The sequence below is a fragment of the Lutra lutra genome, chromosome 3, assembly GCF_902655055.1.
Source record: "Lutra lutra chromosome 3, mLutLut1.2, whole genome shotgun sequence".
NCBI classification, from domain to species: Eukaryota; Metazoa; Chordata; class Mammalia; order Carnivora; family Mustelidae; genus Lutra; species Lutra lutra.
In genome coordinates this window covers 170908196-170924212 of record NC_062280.1, presented here as the reverse complement: position 1 = coordinate 170924212, position 16017 = coordinate 170908196, and the positions used below count along the sequence as shown (strand labels likewise).

Here is a 16017-nt window from a genome sequence, read left to right as displayed (position 1 = left end):
GAAGGGCTTCACAGGTGGTGTTCACAAAATTCACTGTGGGCCACAATCACAGTGGTGATCTTGTCAGTGCAGGTTCCCTCAGCCCTACCCCCAGGGACTCTGATTATTTAATCTGGAAAAGGCAGAATCTGCATTTCCAAGCTCAATTGTGATTTGGATACAGGGAGCCCATGGAATGGAAACAGTGCCCCTAGGTAATGAAAAAGATACCAAGAGGTTAAGAGATGAGCAAAAGCCTCAGTGATCATAGTCTTAATTAAATACAAAATGACAAAAAGCTAAGGACTATAATTCCTTTGTTATTTTTCCTTCCACGACAGTACTCTCTCTTTTTTTTTTTTTGGCCTTAAACTTATGTTCAGCCCTATAAGTTAACTAATGTTATATACAATATGAAGATTATTTCCCAGTTTATAAAGGTTAGGACTTCCAGTTATACAACCAGTTAAATATGTATGGAACTCAAAAAGGTCAGTACTCAGGTCCCAGTGAAACTTCCCGTTTTCTATCTTGGATTTCAGCCACACCAACTGTTGCTGTCCCCAGAAAATTTAAGGCTAAACCATTTTACTTATTGGTATATTTGCATACAGAAAGAAAAAAAAAAACACAGAAAAATAATATGCATTCCTACCTTTCACTACAAACTGAAACAAGCTAAGAATGTGGCTAAAAACAAGCATGAAACTATATTCTACCTTGAGAAAGTCTGATGTGGGATGAGTGTGGAGCAAATCGCATGCAACAGCTGCTCCTCTGGGTAAGGCTTTTCCTTTGAAGTGTCAATTCCAAAACCAGCAACTAACAGAGCTGACAGTGGCAAGAGTCTGAGAACGTAGATGTACAGGTTCGAAATTACCTTGCTCCAGTCTAAAGCACAGGGAACGCCTTGCTGCTTCCATCTCCGGAGTCGGGTTATCTAGGACGTGTCTACACCACTGCAAAGGGCTCAGGGATTTCTCTGATGATGTGAATGTCTTTGAAGAGCCAACGTATAACCTTAAAAAAAGAAATCTACATTATAGGTATTATATAGGTATATGGACATGACCTCCCTTCTAGGGAAAACATGTATTTCACAGTTTCTACTAACACAAAACTCACATTGGATTACTTCAAATACAAAAATCATTTTTTAACAGGCAAATACCCCAAATAAAATATAATGCTTTCTGTAGCTTGGTGGGAAGGAGGACTTCAAAACACTATGAGAAACTATGTCTCAGAGTCTGAGATCAGAGGCTTTTGCTACTGAACTAGCCTGGAACGGACACCATGATGTCCTGAACGGACACCATGATGACCTGACTACTTCACTTGTGTTTGTAGAAATGAACACTTTCATCTCTTTCTCTGGTAGCAGAATGTTACGTGAACTGGGCTAATTAATATATGTAAACATGACATGACAAGCTAGACAAATTTTATATACTTTAAAAAAAAGTCTAAAAATTAGTGAAAGTCCATTGATTCTCTCAACCCTTAAATAATCAGGTATCTGCCCCCACCCTGTCTCAAATCTGTACTAAACGTGGTATGTGCTTCTTTCTCACAAAAGCCAAACAGCTTCCAAAGATATGTTTTTGGAAAAATTTGCTTTCATCATCTATAACATTACACAGAATTCAAAATAACCACCATGAGGCACTTTAAGTTAAAGATTTTCTCTCTGACATATGGTGCTGAGGTAAACTATAGCATATTTTCAGTCACAGGGTTATACAAAAAAATTTCATCTTTTTAGCTGACTTAAAAAAGGAAGAGAAAGAATTATAATCACTGCTTCTAGTAATTAACTTATTTATGAAGCTGGATTGTAATTATAAATCATACTAAAGTAACACTCCTTTAAACAAAGTTACCATAATTCTAACGAGTACATGTTCTTGAAATACCATACTTCACTATTCATGCTCATGCCATCATAGTCAGGACCCCCACCTGTCAAAATAATTTCTCAGTTACCCAAGACGGTTGGGGAATGGTACTATTCAGTAAATTATCCTTACAGATCAGAGTTTGGCAAACTTTTTCTGTAAAGGGGCAGCTAGTATGTACTTGGGCTTCATAGGACACAATCTCCGTCACAACCACTGAATTCCACTATGGTAGCCCCAAAGCACCACAGAGGGTACGCAAGGTGAATAGTAGGCTGTGTTCCTATAAACCATTTATAGACACTGAAACTTGAACTTCCCATAATTTTCAATATCATAAAATAGTAGTCTTTCGCCTTTTTTCAGTCATTTAAAAATGTCTAGCTGACCAACCATACAAACCATGCAGCAGGGCCAACTTGCCCCAAGACACCGTCTGCTAACTCCTGTTATAGGTGCAGATTCTAAAACACCATTTCATCCATTCAGAAGTTCCTCGGTGGACCACGGTGGTCCTCCTTTCATCAGGAGTATACGGATTAGTTGAAAATTCTTATTCCTGGGCACACCTCAGTCTACTATGACAAGATTAACATCCACCTATGTAAATCCATCCTTTCCACCACCACCACCCCCCCTTGCTAAAAGACCCCTGAAGAGTCCAGTGACACGTAGCTCACTCTAATTCCCCAAGTTCAGGCTAGCCTAAGTCAGCTGTTCTCAACCTCTGGTGCATCGAAATGTCTTATTGGGCTGTTAAAACACAAATTGCTAACACTCGACTGCAGGCAGGTCTAATCTACCTGATTCAGAAGGTTTGGACTGTGGTCAAAGAACGCGACTGTCTGAAAAGTTTCCAGGTGATGCTCGTACTGCTGTCTGGAGACCTCACCTGGAGATGGACGCACCGGGCTAAGCCAATCTGAGGCATTGCGGCATTCCTGTTTGCCCCATCACTGGCTTAGGCACAAGCTCTGGATACAATTCTAGCCACTAAAAACTAATGGGAAATATTCTGATGGGCACATTGGCAAGTTTCTCATGTTTAAAGTTGTCAAAAAAGACCCATTTATATGCTTGCCTACAACACATGCACATATGTTGTAATACCCACAATGAAAAGCCTAGGCCCAGAAGGTTTCACTGCTGAATTCTACCAAATACCACAGAGAAAAGAAATTGAAGACCAATATCCCTCATGAGCACAGAAGCAAAAATCTGGATATTTTAGCAAATTGAGTCCAACCACATATAAAAGGGATACTTCATTGTTACAAAGTGGGGTTTATCCCAGGAATGAAAGGTTGGTTTAACATTCAGTCAGTATAGCTTACCATAGAAAAGGCACGATAATCTCAAAAACAAAAAAGCATCTGACATCCATCCCTGATTCAAACAAACAAAACAAAACAAAACAAAAAAACTCTCAGCAAATTAAGAAGGAAACACTTTCTGATTAAAGGTATGTACAAAAGCAGCATTCTCAACAGTGAAAGGCTGAATGCTCTTCCCCTAACATCAGGAACAAAACAAGGACTAGAGGTTCTAGCTAGTGCAATCACACAATAAATTAAAACATTTAGACTGGAAATAAGTAGTCTATCTTTATTCAGAGATCACATGATCATCTCTGTAAAAAATCTGAGGAACCTACAAAAAAGGTACTTGAACTAACGATGGAGTTTAGGAAAAAAGACTCTAGCATACCAGATGAACACACTACAGTTAACTGCAAGTCTATGCTAGGGACAATCAGTATTGTTGAAATTTCACTTCCCATTTACACCAAAACCATAAGATGCCTAAGGATAAATCTGATAAAGGATGTCAAGCCCCATATGCTAAAAACTACAAAACACTCTGAGAGAAATTAAAGCTATAAATGGGAAGACAGACCATGTTCACAGATCAGAAGACTAAATATTAAGATGTCAATTATCCTTAAATGTATCCATTTAATAAAATCCCAAAAGTTCAGTAAGCTTCTTGAAGAAATTTGAAAGCTGATTCTGAGATTCATATGGAAATGCAAAGATCCTAGAACAGTCAAAATAACCTTGAAAAAAACAATGAAGTTGGAGAGCTACCAGTGAGTGGGACACATGACAAACCTACAGCAGTGAAGACAGTTGAGGAGGACATGAAGACAGACAGATCAATGGGGAAACAAGATGGTCCAGAACTGCACACGTATGGAAAACTGATTCTTGGCAAAGTCTAAAGACAATTCAATGAAGAAAAGATAGCCTTTTGAGCAAATCATGCTGAAACAAATGTCACAACCACTCAATTCCACTATGGCACCCCCAAAGCACCCCATGGGAGTGCTCAATGACTTGACCTCCCATGCTAGCACTGGGAGGACAGGAATTAATATACAGAATTAAATGACTGCATTTAATTCTATATACAAAAAATAAATTTTGAGCCATACATTACACAGTACCCAAAGTTAACTCAAAACAGAGATATAAAAACGTCAAACCTGGAGCTATAAAATTTTTAAAAGAAACCATAAGAAAAGTCTTTGTGTCCTTGGGTTGGCAAATATTTCTTACATAGAATTTCTTATATGGAAAAATATGATCCATAAAAGAAAAAAATTTTTTATCAATTCGACTTCACTAAAATTACAACTTTACTCGTTGAAAGACACTAATAGAAGACTAAATGATAAACCAGAGTGGGTAAAAATATTTGCAAATCACATATGATAAAAAAAAAAAACCTTGTATGTAGACAGATGTAAAAACTCTGTATACTCAATAATAACCCAATTTTTAAAAATGGACAAAAGATTAACAGACATTTCAACAAAGAAAATCTATGAATGAACAGCATATAGAAAATATGCTCATCATTTGTCATGAGGTAAATGCAAAGTAGAACCACTCTGAAGTACTACTATGCACCTATTAGAATGGCTAAAATTAAAAAGCCTGACCACGGCAAGCACGACGAGCACAAAGGAAATTCCCATTCGGTGCTGGCACAAATAGGAAACAGCCTAAGCACTTTGGCAAAGATTCTGGCAGCTTCCTAAAGAGTTAACGTACACCTATTCCTGTTCCAGTCTCTCAAGAGCCATTGAGTATTTATCCAAAAGATATGAATGCACGTGTCCACACAAAGACTTATTTGTAATAGCCAAAACTTGAAAACGGCCCAAACGTTCATTAAGAGATGAATGGATAGGGCGCCTGGGTGGCTCAGTGGTTTAAGCCGCTGCCTTCAGCTCAGGTCATGATCTCAGGGTCCTGGGATCGAGTCCCGCATCGGGCTCTCTGCTCAGCAGGGAGCCTGCTTCCCTCTCTCTCTCTCTCTGCCTGCCTCTCCGTCTACTTGTGATCTCTCTCTGTCAAATAAATAAATAAAATCTTTAAAAAAAAAAAAAAAAAAGAGATGAATGGATAAAAAAAACATTGTTACATGCATACAATCTAATAGTTTTCCCAATAAAAAGGAATGAACTATTGTTTCATGGAACACAGAAGAATTTTAAAATAACTCTTGATCCTAAGCAGCCAGACCAAAAAACAAATGAAGAAATGGCACATACTGTATAATTTCATAGATATGAAAGTATAGAAAGCGCAAACTAATCTAGACTGGCGGGGAGAGCAGACCAGTGGTTGGGTGCCTTGATGGGAAGTGGGAGCAGGAGAGAGGAAATGCAAAGGGCCACAAGAAAACCTGGGGCATTAAGATAGGGTTCATTCTCTTGACTCTAGTGATGGTTATATATATATACATACATACACATATATATATATATGCACATATATATATATGTCAAAACCTATCAAATAGTACATTTTAATATATGCAGCTTATACTTCACTTATACCTCAATAAAGCTTTAAAAAAAGATTTCACGAAAGCAATTATTTTCTGTCCTTCAGTGTCCTTGAGACCTGAGTAGCTTTTCCAGGTGAATGAATTCAGGTGAAACGAGAAGCAGGTGCCACAGCCCTGCCATAAACGGGCCACTAAACTAGTCAACTATGGTACTTTTTTTTTTTTTTTTTTTTTAAGAGGTTGGGGAGAGAGAGATTGCAGGGAGAGATCTCGAGAATCTTAAGCAGGCTCCATGCCCAGTGAGGAGCCCAACACAGGGCTCGATCTCAGATCCTGAGATCACGACCTGAGCCAAAATCAAGAGTTGGATGCTTAACTGACTGAGCCCCCAGGTGCCCCTTTTTTCTTATTTAGCTTTTTTTTTTTTTAAAGATTTTATTTGTTTTTTGGACAGAGAGAGATCACAAGTAGGCAGAGAGGCAGGCAGAGAGAGAGAGGAGGAAGCAGGCTCCCCACCACGGAAAGAGCCCGATGTGGGGCTCGATCCCAGGACCCTGGGATCATGACCTGAGCCGAAGGCAGAGGCTTTAACCCTCTGAGCCACCCAGGTGCCCCTAGCTTTTTTTTTTTAAGAGAGAGAATGGAACTTATCCTTAGACTTCTTTAATAAGTTATCCCTACTGTTTTATACACACACAAATTCATGCCACTGCGAGAGTCTCTGCTCGTTCTCAAACCCCTCTCACTGCCACAAGAAGCCACTGCTTGAAGCACTGTTCTGCTCATTACCTCTAGCATCATAAGAACTGCTCTTATCTTCTATTACAAAGTTTCCACCAACCAGGCTGCCTCAGGATTTTAGGTACTCCCACGAGTTGGATTTTTTTCTGGTAGTTTTTTGTGGGGTTTTGTTTCATTGATTTTGCTTATAGGGGAACTCTGAAGATTTCCTTTATCCATTAGGGTCTATGTACTATAGTTCCTTCATTGGACCACACAGACTCATAGCATATTCAAAAGCAGCACTCGCCCCCACCACCTCTTCCCCACCACGACCCAAGACCAGAGGATGACCCAGAAGCTCTGACTTCAGGCACAAACTCAGCTGAAGGAGGGATAAAGTACTTTACTGAACCAGAGAGGTGAAATGAACGCCTCCATGTTGACTGGCTCAAACTTTAGTCCCATTTTCCCTTTACTATTCCTAGAACTGACTGTGTTACTCTTATTTCCCAGGAGTACAGAAACTTGTGTCCAGAGACAGATGAACCCAAGAGAAGACGGAGACATCCTGAAAGCTGAACTGGCTACCCACCTAATCACTTGGTGAAGAGCTCTACCCACTCAGAGCTTTAGATCAACTTCAATGTCCCCCTCTTTGGTGCAAACAGAAATCAGTGATACCAGAAACTTAGAATATTCCTTTTAAATTGAAAGCTGAGACCAAAAGTAGAGGGAAAGGAGAACTGAGAAAACAACAGAGAGAACTGATGAAAAATCTAAGATAACCATAACTGGTATCATCTGAGAGAAGTTACATTCACAAAATAATAAGAAGATATCAAAAAAGAAAGATTCTTCATTCTTGGAAAATGAAACTTTTAGCATATACAAAAAATTCAGTGAGTTTGAAAGATCAAGTTGAAGCAGTCTCTCAGATGCAAAACAAAGACAGATTTACAATGAAAGACAAACAAAACAAATTAAATGACTGCATCAGGTGGGCCTACATCTGATAATTACAAGTTCTAAAACACAAACATATATATATATATATATATATATATATATATATATATGCCCACACACATGGAGAGAAGATTATTTTAAAGGGGGGGGGGGGGCAGAAAATTTTGAGAATTGAAGGCAGGCCATTGAATTCTAAAGTGAGAACACCCATAAATGTCCAGTAGCACAAATAAGAGAGGCCCATACCAAGATACAACATGGCATTTTAGAAAACTAGGGATAAAAAACACTAAAAAAGAAGTCAAGGATTAGATATCCAAACCACAGTGCACTTCAATATCTAAAACCTAAAAAAATTAGAACAAAATGAAACAATGCCTTCAAACATAAGAGAAAGGGACTTAGGCTTTTTATACCCAGCCCAACTATGAATCTTTCATGAGGCTAGAATAAACACATTTTTAAATAAGCAGAATTTCACAGTGTACTTCTCATAATAATGCCCTTTCTCAGAAAACTACTGGAGGCTGTGCCCTCCCCAGTAGATTAAACAAAATATATGAAGACAAAGAATTTTAAAAATGGGAGGTCCTGCATAAGCAAGAAACCTAAGAAATTCCCATTAACGCAGCACTGTGCATGCAGCCTAAGAAGCAAATAGTAAAGACCGGAGCAATGGGCTTAAAAGTTCCAGAAGGGATGGCATTACAAAGTAAATTGTTAAAAACAGATTTAAAAGACTGTCAAGTATGTATGACCTTATCAAGGAATTTATGGCTCCAGGAGAGTATTTGAAAAAGTAATTAATAATAGGGATTAAAGAAATTGAAGGGGGAAAAGAGAGGTCATTAGTAACTCTTGGAGGAAAAAAGGGATGAGAGGAAAATAACATACAATTAACAGGGCTCAGTTAATAACCACTATAGTCATAATACAAGTGTTACATAGCATTTAACACAAAAATAATGAAAACCATTATGAGAAGGGAAAGATGATATGGTGGTGTGGGGGTGAGGAGAAGAGAGCTTAGTCTTCATATTCCAAAACAGGTCTACAGACGTCTAAGATCATATAGTACAAATGACTGCTCAGAAATAAAGAGCAAAAGCAACAACCACATGAGAATCAAGTGAAGCCTGTGCAGAGGACTCAGAGGTCCGAGAGATAGAGGGCTCCTGCTTTCTGTAAAAAGCCTCACTGTTTACATCCTGTTTATTGCATTACTTTGATAAACTTTAGAAGCACTGTGCAAAGCGTGAAGACAAATGGATCATTTTCAGAGTCAGTCTCCAAACAACGTACCCAGGATAGCTCTGAGCCTACTATTTCTATGGGGAGGCCTAGAGCTGGACCTAAGCAACAGGAAGATGGAGATCACAGAGCTACAAACTCCTTGAGTGTGACATAACACCAAAATTAGATAAGCAGGGTAAAACCTGTATTCGCCCCAAAGGGCTCCAATCTTCCAAAAAGTCATAAAAATCACCTTATTTATTGTCATTACAATATTCCATTTTGCCATCATTAATACCACATACCTCCTCGTGACTTACAAACTGCTCTTTCAATTTCTCTAGTTCCACTGATGAAACTATATTAGAATCTAGCAAGATACAAGAAAAATCCTCACCTAAAACTTGAGAATTCTTCAAATATTAGGAAAGCTATCTTTGAAAACGTCACACTCTAATTTTCTTTCACTTTGTATCAAGACCTTCCAAAGGCACGTGACTAGAAAAAATTAGCTTTCTCATAGCATCTCTTCTCCATACATTTCACATTCTGGATGTCCTCACTTAACTTACCTCCCATGCTAACACTGGGAGGACAGGAACAACATCAAACCTGCCATCAGAATAATCACTTGAGTGCTTCAAAGGACTATTACAACTATCTAGGAAAAAAAAAATCTGTTATTCTCAAGTAAATGTTTGATTCTAAAGTCATCCTTCTGATAACACAAAAACAAATGATACGGCAAAACATATGCATATGTTCTACATGCCTGTCACTGAGAAGGAATTATGTGGCAATTTTCAGACGTGTAATTTAAGAGCTTTCAAGCATCACAAGTTCCATTTTTTTTTAAAGATTTTTTTATTATTTATTTGACAGAGAGAGAGATCACAAGTAGGCAGAGAGGCACGCAGAGAAAGAGGGGGAAGCAGACTCCCCACCAAGCAGAGAGCCGGATGTGGGGCTCGATCCCAGGACCCCGGGATCATGACCCAAGCCGAAGGCAGAGGATTTAACCCACTGAGCCACCCAGACGCCCCCACAAGTTCCATTTTAAGGAAAGCTGAAGCATCAGCACTGATAGGCAATCAATCAATCTTCAGGGGAACTGAAGCGTCTGATTCACCAGCGCCCACTAGAGCCACACTCAGCAGCCACCGCAAAGCAAATTCACCACCACTAAGCTATTAAAAGGACACACGAAGCCCAATGGGAGTTACGGAATTGTCCTACAGCAGACTCTACCCGTCCCTCCACAGTTAGAGCTGGATTCTATTTTGGTGTCTCACTGCAGGGTTTCAAAGACCTCAGCACATACTTCACTCGACTCCGTTTGCCTCTAGAAAACACTGCGGTTTTCAATTAGCATTGTCAGAAAGTGAAGCACCCTCTGGTCTTTTCACTGAAAATCAATTATGGGGGGGGAAAAAAAGACCAGTTCAGGTGGTCTAATTTAGCTGTGCCATATGGACAGTACAAGGTGTTCAGCAGCTTTGATGGAGAATTGGCAAGGATTTTAGCCAGCTGTCTAGGGTCGTGGTGTTATACTCGAAAGATGAATAGCTCATTCATTAAATTTTCCATGATTTGTACATAGCCCTCTTTCCCCCTTTTATAATTATGACTTTTCTCCTGTCCTTTCCATTGGGTAAGTTTAAAATCTCTGCCACGTCCCTTTTACATAAGTTTCAATATTCTTCTAATTGCCACTCCACTAAAATAAAGGCCCTACAGGACTGTATTTTCTGTTAGCTGGCATATCATTATCTTGACATTTTCTGAATATAGACTTCTCTCCCTGACTGAGGTGCGCAAGACCTGACTTTCCCCGGTGCTACCCTCTCCAGAGAGCTGGGCTTTTCTACCTGCGTTCTTCAACACCATTTTGCTTTCAAATGGTGTAAAATGGAGTTTTTCTAACTGTGACCTTAATGCACAAATATATTTACTATTTCGGCCCAGGGCGCACACATGTAAAACTGAAACAAGTTCAATCAATACAAATTTGTATCACAAGATATGCTGCCTTCTGATTTTATATTCTACTGCTCATTTTTTTTTAAAGATTTTATTTATTTGTCAGAGAGAGAGAGAGAGAGAGAGAGCGCACAGGCAGACAGAGTGGCAGGCAGAGGGAGAAACAGGCTCCCCACAGAACAAGGAGCCCGATGTGGGACTCGATCCCAGGACGCTGGGATCATGACCTGAGCCGAAGGCAGCGGCTTAACCAACTGAGCCACCCAGGCATCCCTGCTCTTCATTTTTTACAGAAGAAATGCCGGTCAAGCCACTAAGCTGACCTTATGACACGCTGATGGTCATAACCAAGCTCGGGAAAAACAGCCATGCTGTACACACTTCGTAATCGGTCTCAACCACTTGAACTATGGTTTTAACCTTTCAGTAAATAACTGGAGGAGCTTTTTAAGTCATTTCACCACACACTTCAATCCCTCAGTCAGGAAATAGGGGAGCTGAAATAGGTCATGGAAAGGTCTAGAGCGAAGTTAACAACTTACTGCTCCTCTGGCCACTTCACACCAATCCGCTCTCTTTTCCTGATACCCTGCTGCTTCTCAGCTTGAGGACATGGGACAGTGATTTTGAAAACGTCCTTCCATACACACTGGCAAATCATCCAGGCACATGTTCCAAGTATGCATCAAAGTCACCATCCTTGGAGCTTAATTTGCTCCTGAAATTCAGAGCCCCCTCCCCCTTCTAGCCTATGGTTTTCTGGAGAGCTAAGCCTGTCCAATTAGTAGCGATCCCTGAAGAACCCATGTAGCAGGACATGAAGTTTACTATGGGATTATAACAATTGGATTTAAGAATTAAGGTTCTAGGGGGCACCTGGGTGGCTCAGTCAGTCAAGCGTCTCTTGATTTTGGCTCAGGTCATGACCTCAGGGTTGTGGGATCAAGCCGAGTGGGGCTCTGTGCTCAGCAGGGGGTCTGCTTGAAATTCTCCCTCTGCCCTTCTCCCTGCTCATGTGCTTTCACTCTCTCTAAAATAAATAAGTCTTTTAAAAAAAAAAAAAAATTAAGGTCCTGGAACCACAATCTAATTTCCTGAGACATTTACTTCTGGGCAGCCCTATGCTAAGATTAAAGAAAAAATAATTTAAATTCAACTGAGATAAGTATTTGAAGAAATGAGACAACTGTTTTATTTCAAAGATTTTCATCAAAATGAAAAGGAGAACACACTATGCTTCTCACAAAGTTTTGGTTTTTTATAAACAGAAGATACTTGTAGGTTAAATAATTGGAAAAAAGACCTAAGAGACCTGATTGACCATTCATTAACTAATGAACTATCATCAAGCAAATACTGATTCTACAATTAACGGTGTTCCTTCTACACATAATTCTTGAGCCAAGCATTGTCGGGATTGTTAATAAAAGGTGAAGAGTTACAGTATAAGGTTTTATTAGAAAAAAAATGGGACTTACATGAAAGAACTTCTAAAACATTCAAAGATTCATCTGTATCTGTGAACTTTCTTTCCTAAAGACAAGACATCTTGCGGGAAATACTGTTCTAAATAATCAAATATCAATTTTAAGTCATTAGGATGAAATCATGATAAAAATGCATGAAAAATTATAGGGGAGACAGTCAACAGTACATTGGTCCTTAATAAATATGGTTACTTTTACAATGATGTAACTGTTATAGGGAAACAAATGTGTCCAAGATAGGTTCAATGAAAGGCAGTTTTAAAAAAACTGATGTGCATTTAAGGATTTGGATAATTATGTTTGTATCTTGAAGGATCTGCAGAATGTTAACAGTTAAACTCTGAATCATGGTAATGAATTCAGGACAAGAGGAAAGACTCCTGTGACTTCATACTCACATCTGTGAGGGCTTTTTTCTTCCACGGTGAAAATGTAAAACTATTTTTAAGTATTTTTAGAATAATCAGGTACTTATTATCCACTACAGTTGTTTCCTAACAGGGGAAATAAAGGTAAGTTGTTTCCCAACAAACATATGAGGCAATCCAAATGAAAAACACCCTGTTTGTGAGATGACAGGACAGGGACGTACACAGTTTACAGCGATAAAGGAACATCAGCATTAACAAGTAGGTTCAACTTGGAGAATCAGGCCTATTTGTTCATCAACAGGCCAAGATAATGTAATACAAAAATATTTTAATGTATAAGGTGTCAGGACAGAAAGTTTTCTGTAAATCAGGTGACCTTAAAAATGTTTTAATTACATTCCACCAAAGAGTAATTATCCCTCCATTTTTCCACATGGGATTCTAGTCCTAAATTTCTTCTGAGAAAGACATGCTGTAAAACAGTGTGCCGCTTGTCTGTGGAAACATCCATAAAGTGTCGGAGCATTGATTTATGTACTCCCCTGAATATTTGATGAGTGAAATTAGTAGAACCTGCTATCCTTTACATCCACTTCAAACCATCTCAAGTGCTAATAGAGTAATTCCATTAAGCAGGTCATTTTTCCCCCAAAGTTATTCCAATACTATTTTGACAAAAATTAAACTATGAAAAGCCTGCATATCAAAATCCTAGCAGTAGCTGGATGATAACTAAATAGGTAGAAGTCCATTCAATGGAAAAAATATTACAATTCTATTAGCTATGTATATACCACCCCAATTGAGTACACTTATAAAATCCTAAGTATATCACAGGTTTAAAAATGCTAACATTTTTAATGGATAGGATTGATGCCCATCAAAAATACAAATAAGTTGCCTTCTACCATCCACGTATCTCCAGAAAAGGCCAAGTGGGCCCTAAATCAAGGTAACATAATTTGAAAGTAGCATAAGGGCTTATAGTGATTACAACCTAAAAACCGCCATGAGAGCACTTTCTAGTACCATGCTCAGGTTGAAACTCAGTTTACAATACAGCTTGGGCTCCACAAACACAAAGGTGTCATTTCTAAAGAATGGCTCAAAGCTACCCAGAGTGGTGAGTTGTGCTGATCTTTACAACTTAAGCAACCAGCACAGTTGCCCACAGGTGGAGCACTAAGGAGGAGGAAGAGAAGGATGCTTTATTGTAGCTCCATCCATTTTGATTCTCCGGATCAGGCCAACTAGTTAATGCACATTACCAAGGAGAGTTCTGAGAGTATAAGGGAACACCGCAGGTCTCAACGGGAAAACCGGTAGGGTTCTCCATTCTCATTCCCTCTGTGGGATCATGCAACAGGACCACAGAGAAAGTAAGGAAAACCCAGCTTGCAAAAAACAGGAAGGGTCAGAAGTAGAAGGACCCAAGGTAAAAGGACAACTGTCCTTCATGCCACAGCTACGGAAAGGTGAAGGCTGTTCATTTTCCCTGCAGGAACTTAAGTCTGACCTCCTCTGAGGCTTCAACTCATCTTACCATGTCCCACTACTTCTCCTGATGGAGGAAAGCAAACGAACCACAACCAGAAGTCAGTCATGAAAGGACTTACTCCATGAGAAAGCAGCATGAAAAATAAGGGATTCAGACCCCCCCACCCCCCGCCAAAGTTACTTATTGGTGGAAAACAGAGCTAGCCAGATTTCAAGCGAAAAGATGCTGCCAACCACAAGTCTTCTGATAACCAACTCACGGTTTCTAAAAAAATAAAATAAAAAGTTGCTTCTCACTTTTCTTCAATCAACGGTTCATTTTTAAAAATTAAAGAAAGATCCTTGATTTCTAAGTAACAGTACTTTCATGCTGCCCACTCCATTCCCTGAAAAAGCCCTCGTTTTTGACACCATTAATGACAGGAAAGCCCGTGAGGGCAGCATTTCAAAAAGCAAGTCAGTCTTTGAAACGAGACGCTATCAGCGAAAATGCAGCGCATGAGGACACGCGACTGCACAAGTCCAACTGCAAGCACGAATCTCTAAGGAGAGACCCATCACTGGGCGGCTCGGGACGCCACGGGACGAGACCGCAGAGCACGCAAATCCTGCCCAGCGTTCGTTTGGGAGGAAAGACCAGGAACAGTCGCAGACTGAGGCCAACCCTACCCATCCCCCGCTACTCCCAAAAATGACGGGGGGAAGGCAGGACTGAGTAACAAAAAGATGGCACGGATTTTTCAGTTAATGCTAACAGGCAGCTGGGGACCGAGTCATCAGCGCAGAGCAGAAGACAGGGAGATGGAGGGGACCCATTCATCCCCAGCTGGCTCAGCCTGAGCTATGAGAAACAGGTTTCCGCCCCCGTGAAAAGCCTCCGCTCCTCGCCCAGTTGGGCACCTGCCAGGCCACCACGTCCGGGGGCAAGGACGAGGTCCCCCTCTCCTCCCCGGCCCACGCCCTCCCCGCCGTCCCGGGGCCTCCGAGGCCGGGGTTCCGGGGGAAGGAGCGGAGCCCGGCAATACCAGGTGTAGTCGTCCTCGTCCCGCCAGGCGGCTACGCTCTCCAGGTCCAGCGGCTCCACCTCGTCCAGCAGCGTGGGGGGCGGCGAGGGCGGCGCGGCGGCTCCCCCCGGCGGCGTCCCCGCGCCCCCCGGCTCCGGCCCGCCGCCGCCCGCGCCGAAGAAGCCCGCCGCCGGCTTGAAGTAGACGAAGGGCGCCTCGGGGGGCTGCGCCAGGCTGCAGAGCAGGGAGGGCGCCGGGCTGGGCAGGCAGTACGTCCCCGAGAACGCGGGGCTGGAGCTGCCGCTGCCGCTGCCGCCGCCGCCGCCCAACGCCAGCCCGAGCCCCAGACCCCCCGAGGCGGCGGCGGCGACGGCCGGGGGGCTCCGCGGACCCAATGGGCTGCAGGCCCCGGCGGGGGGCGGCGCGGCGGGCGGCGGCGGCGGCAGCAGCAGCAGGTGCGGGGCGGCGGCCGCGCTGGCCGCCCGGCTCCGCAGCTGCTCGTTCTGCTTCTCCAGCTTGCGCACTAGCTCCTGCAGCTTCTTCACCTCCAGCTCCGCGTTCACCACCGGCCCGGGGCCCGCTCCGGAGCCGCCCCCTGCCGAGGCGCATTTCACCTGCTCCGCCATCATCGTGGGCCCCGAAGGCGCCGCGGCCGCCGGGGTGGTGCGCGCCGCCGCGCCCGCTCCTCCAGCCGCGGAGAGACTATGGCTCCTTCCCTGCCACCCGGGCCCGGGGCGTCGACCACGCTGGGACAGAGGCCGAGCCGGCTGTTCGCATCAGCACCGGGCCCCAGCCTCTGGCCCAGGCAGCCGCCGCCAAACAGCTCTGCACATGCTCAGAGCGTCCCTCCAGTCCCCTGGGCTCCGCGGCGGCTCCGGGTTTTAGCCGCGGCCCCGGGGCGGGGCGGGGCGATGCCGGGTGGGCGGGGCCGGTGGAGGACCTGCGGCGGGGAAAAAGGATCTCGAGAGGGCGGGGCAGGCAGCGGAGGCTGGGGTCCTGGGGCCGCCGCCCGCGCTACCTAGCCCTAGGTGCCTGATTGGACCTGGCCTGAACTTTCCCGCCACAGGCGCTTCCGCAGCTG

At 42.6% G+C, this 16017-nt stretch overlaps 1 protein-coding gene across 2 annotated transcripts in view; it reads right to left on the bottom strand.

Moving 5' to 3' along the window:
* Positions 1-15789, bottom strand: part of SLAIN1 (SLAIN motif family member 1) — a 64218-nt gene extending 48429 nt beyond the window's left edge. For both annotated transcript variants that reach the window (XM_047720192.1, XM_047720193.1), the window contains exons 1-2: positions 14958-15789; positions 860-999 (exon numbers count right to left, since the gene is read on the bottom strand). In XM_047720192.1, the coding sequence (XP_047576148.1) occupies positions 860-999; positions 14958-15565 (748 nt within the window). In that variant the 5' untranslated portion in view covers positions 15566-15789. The remainder of the gene's footprint in view (positions 1-859; positions 1000-14957) is intronic.
* Between the last annotated feature and the right edge of the window lie 228 nt (positions 15790-16017).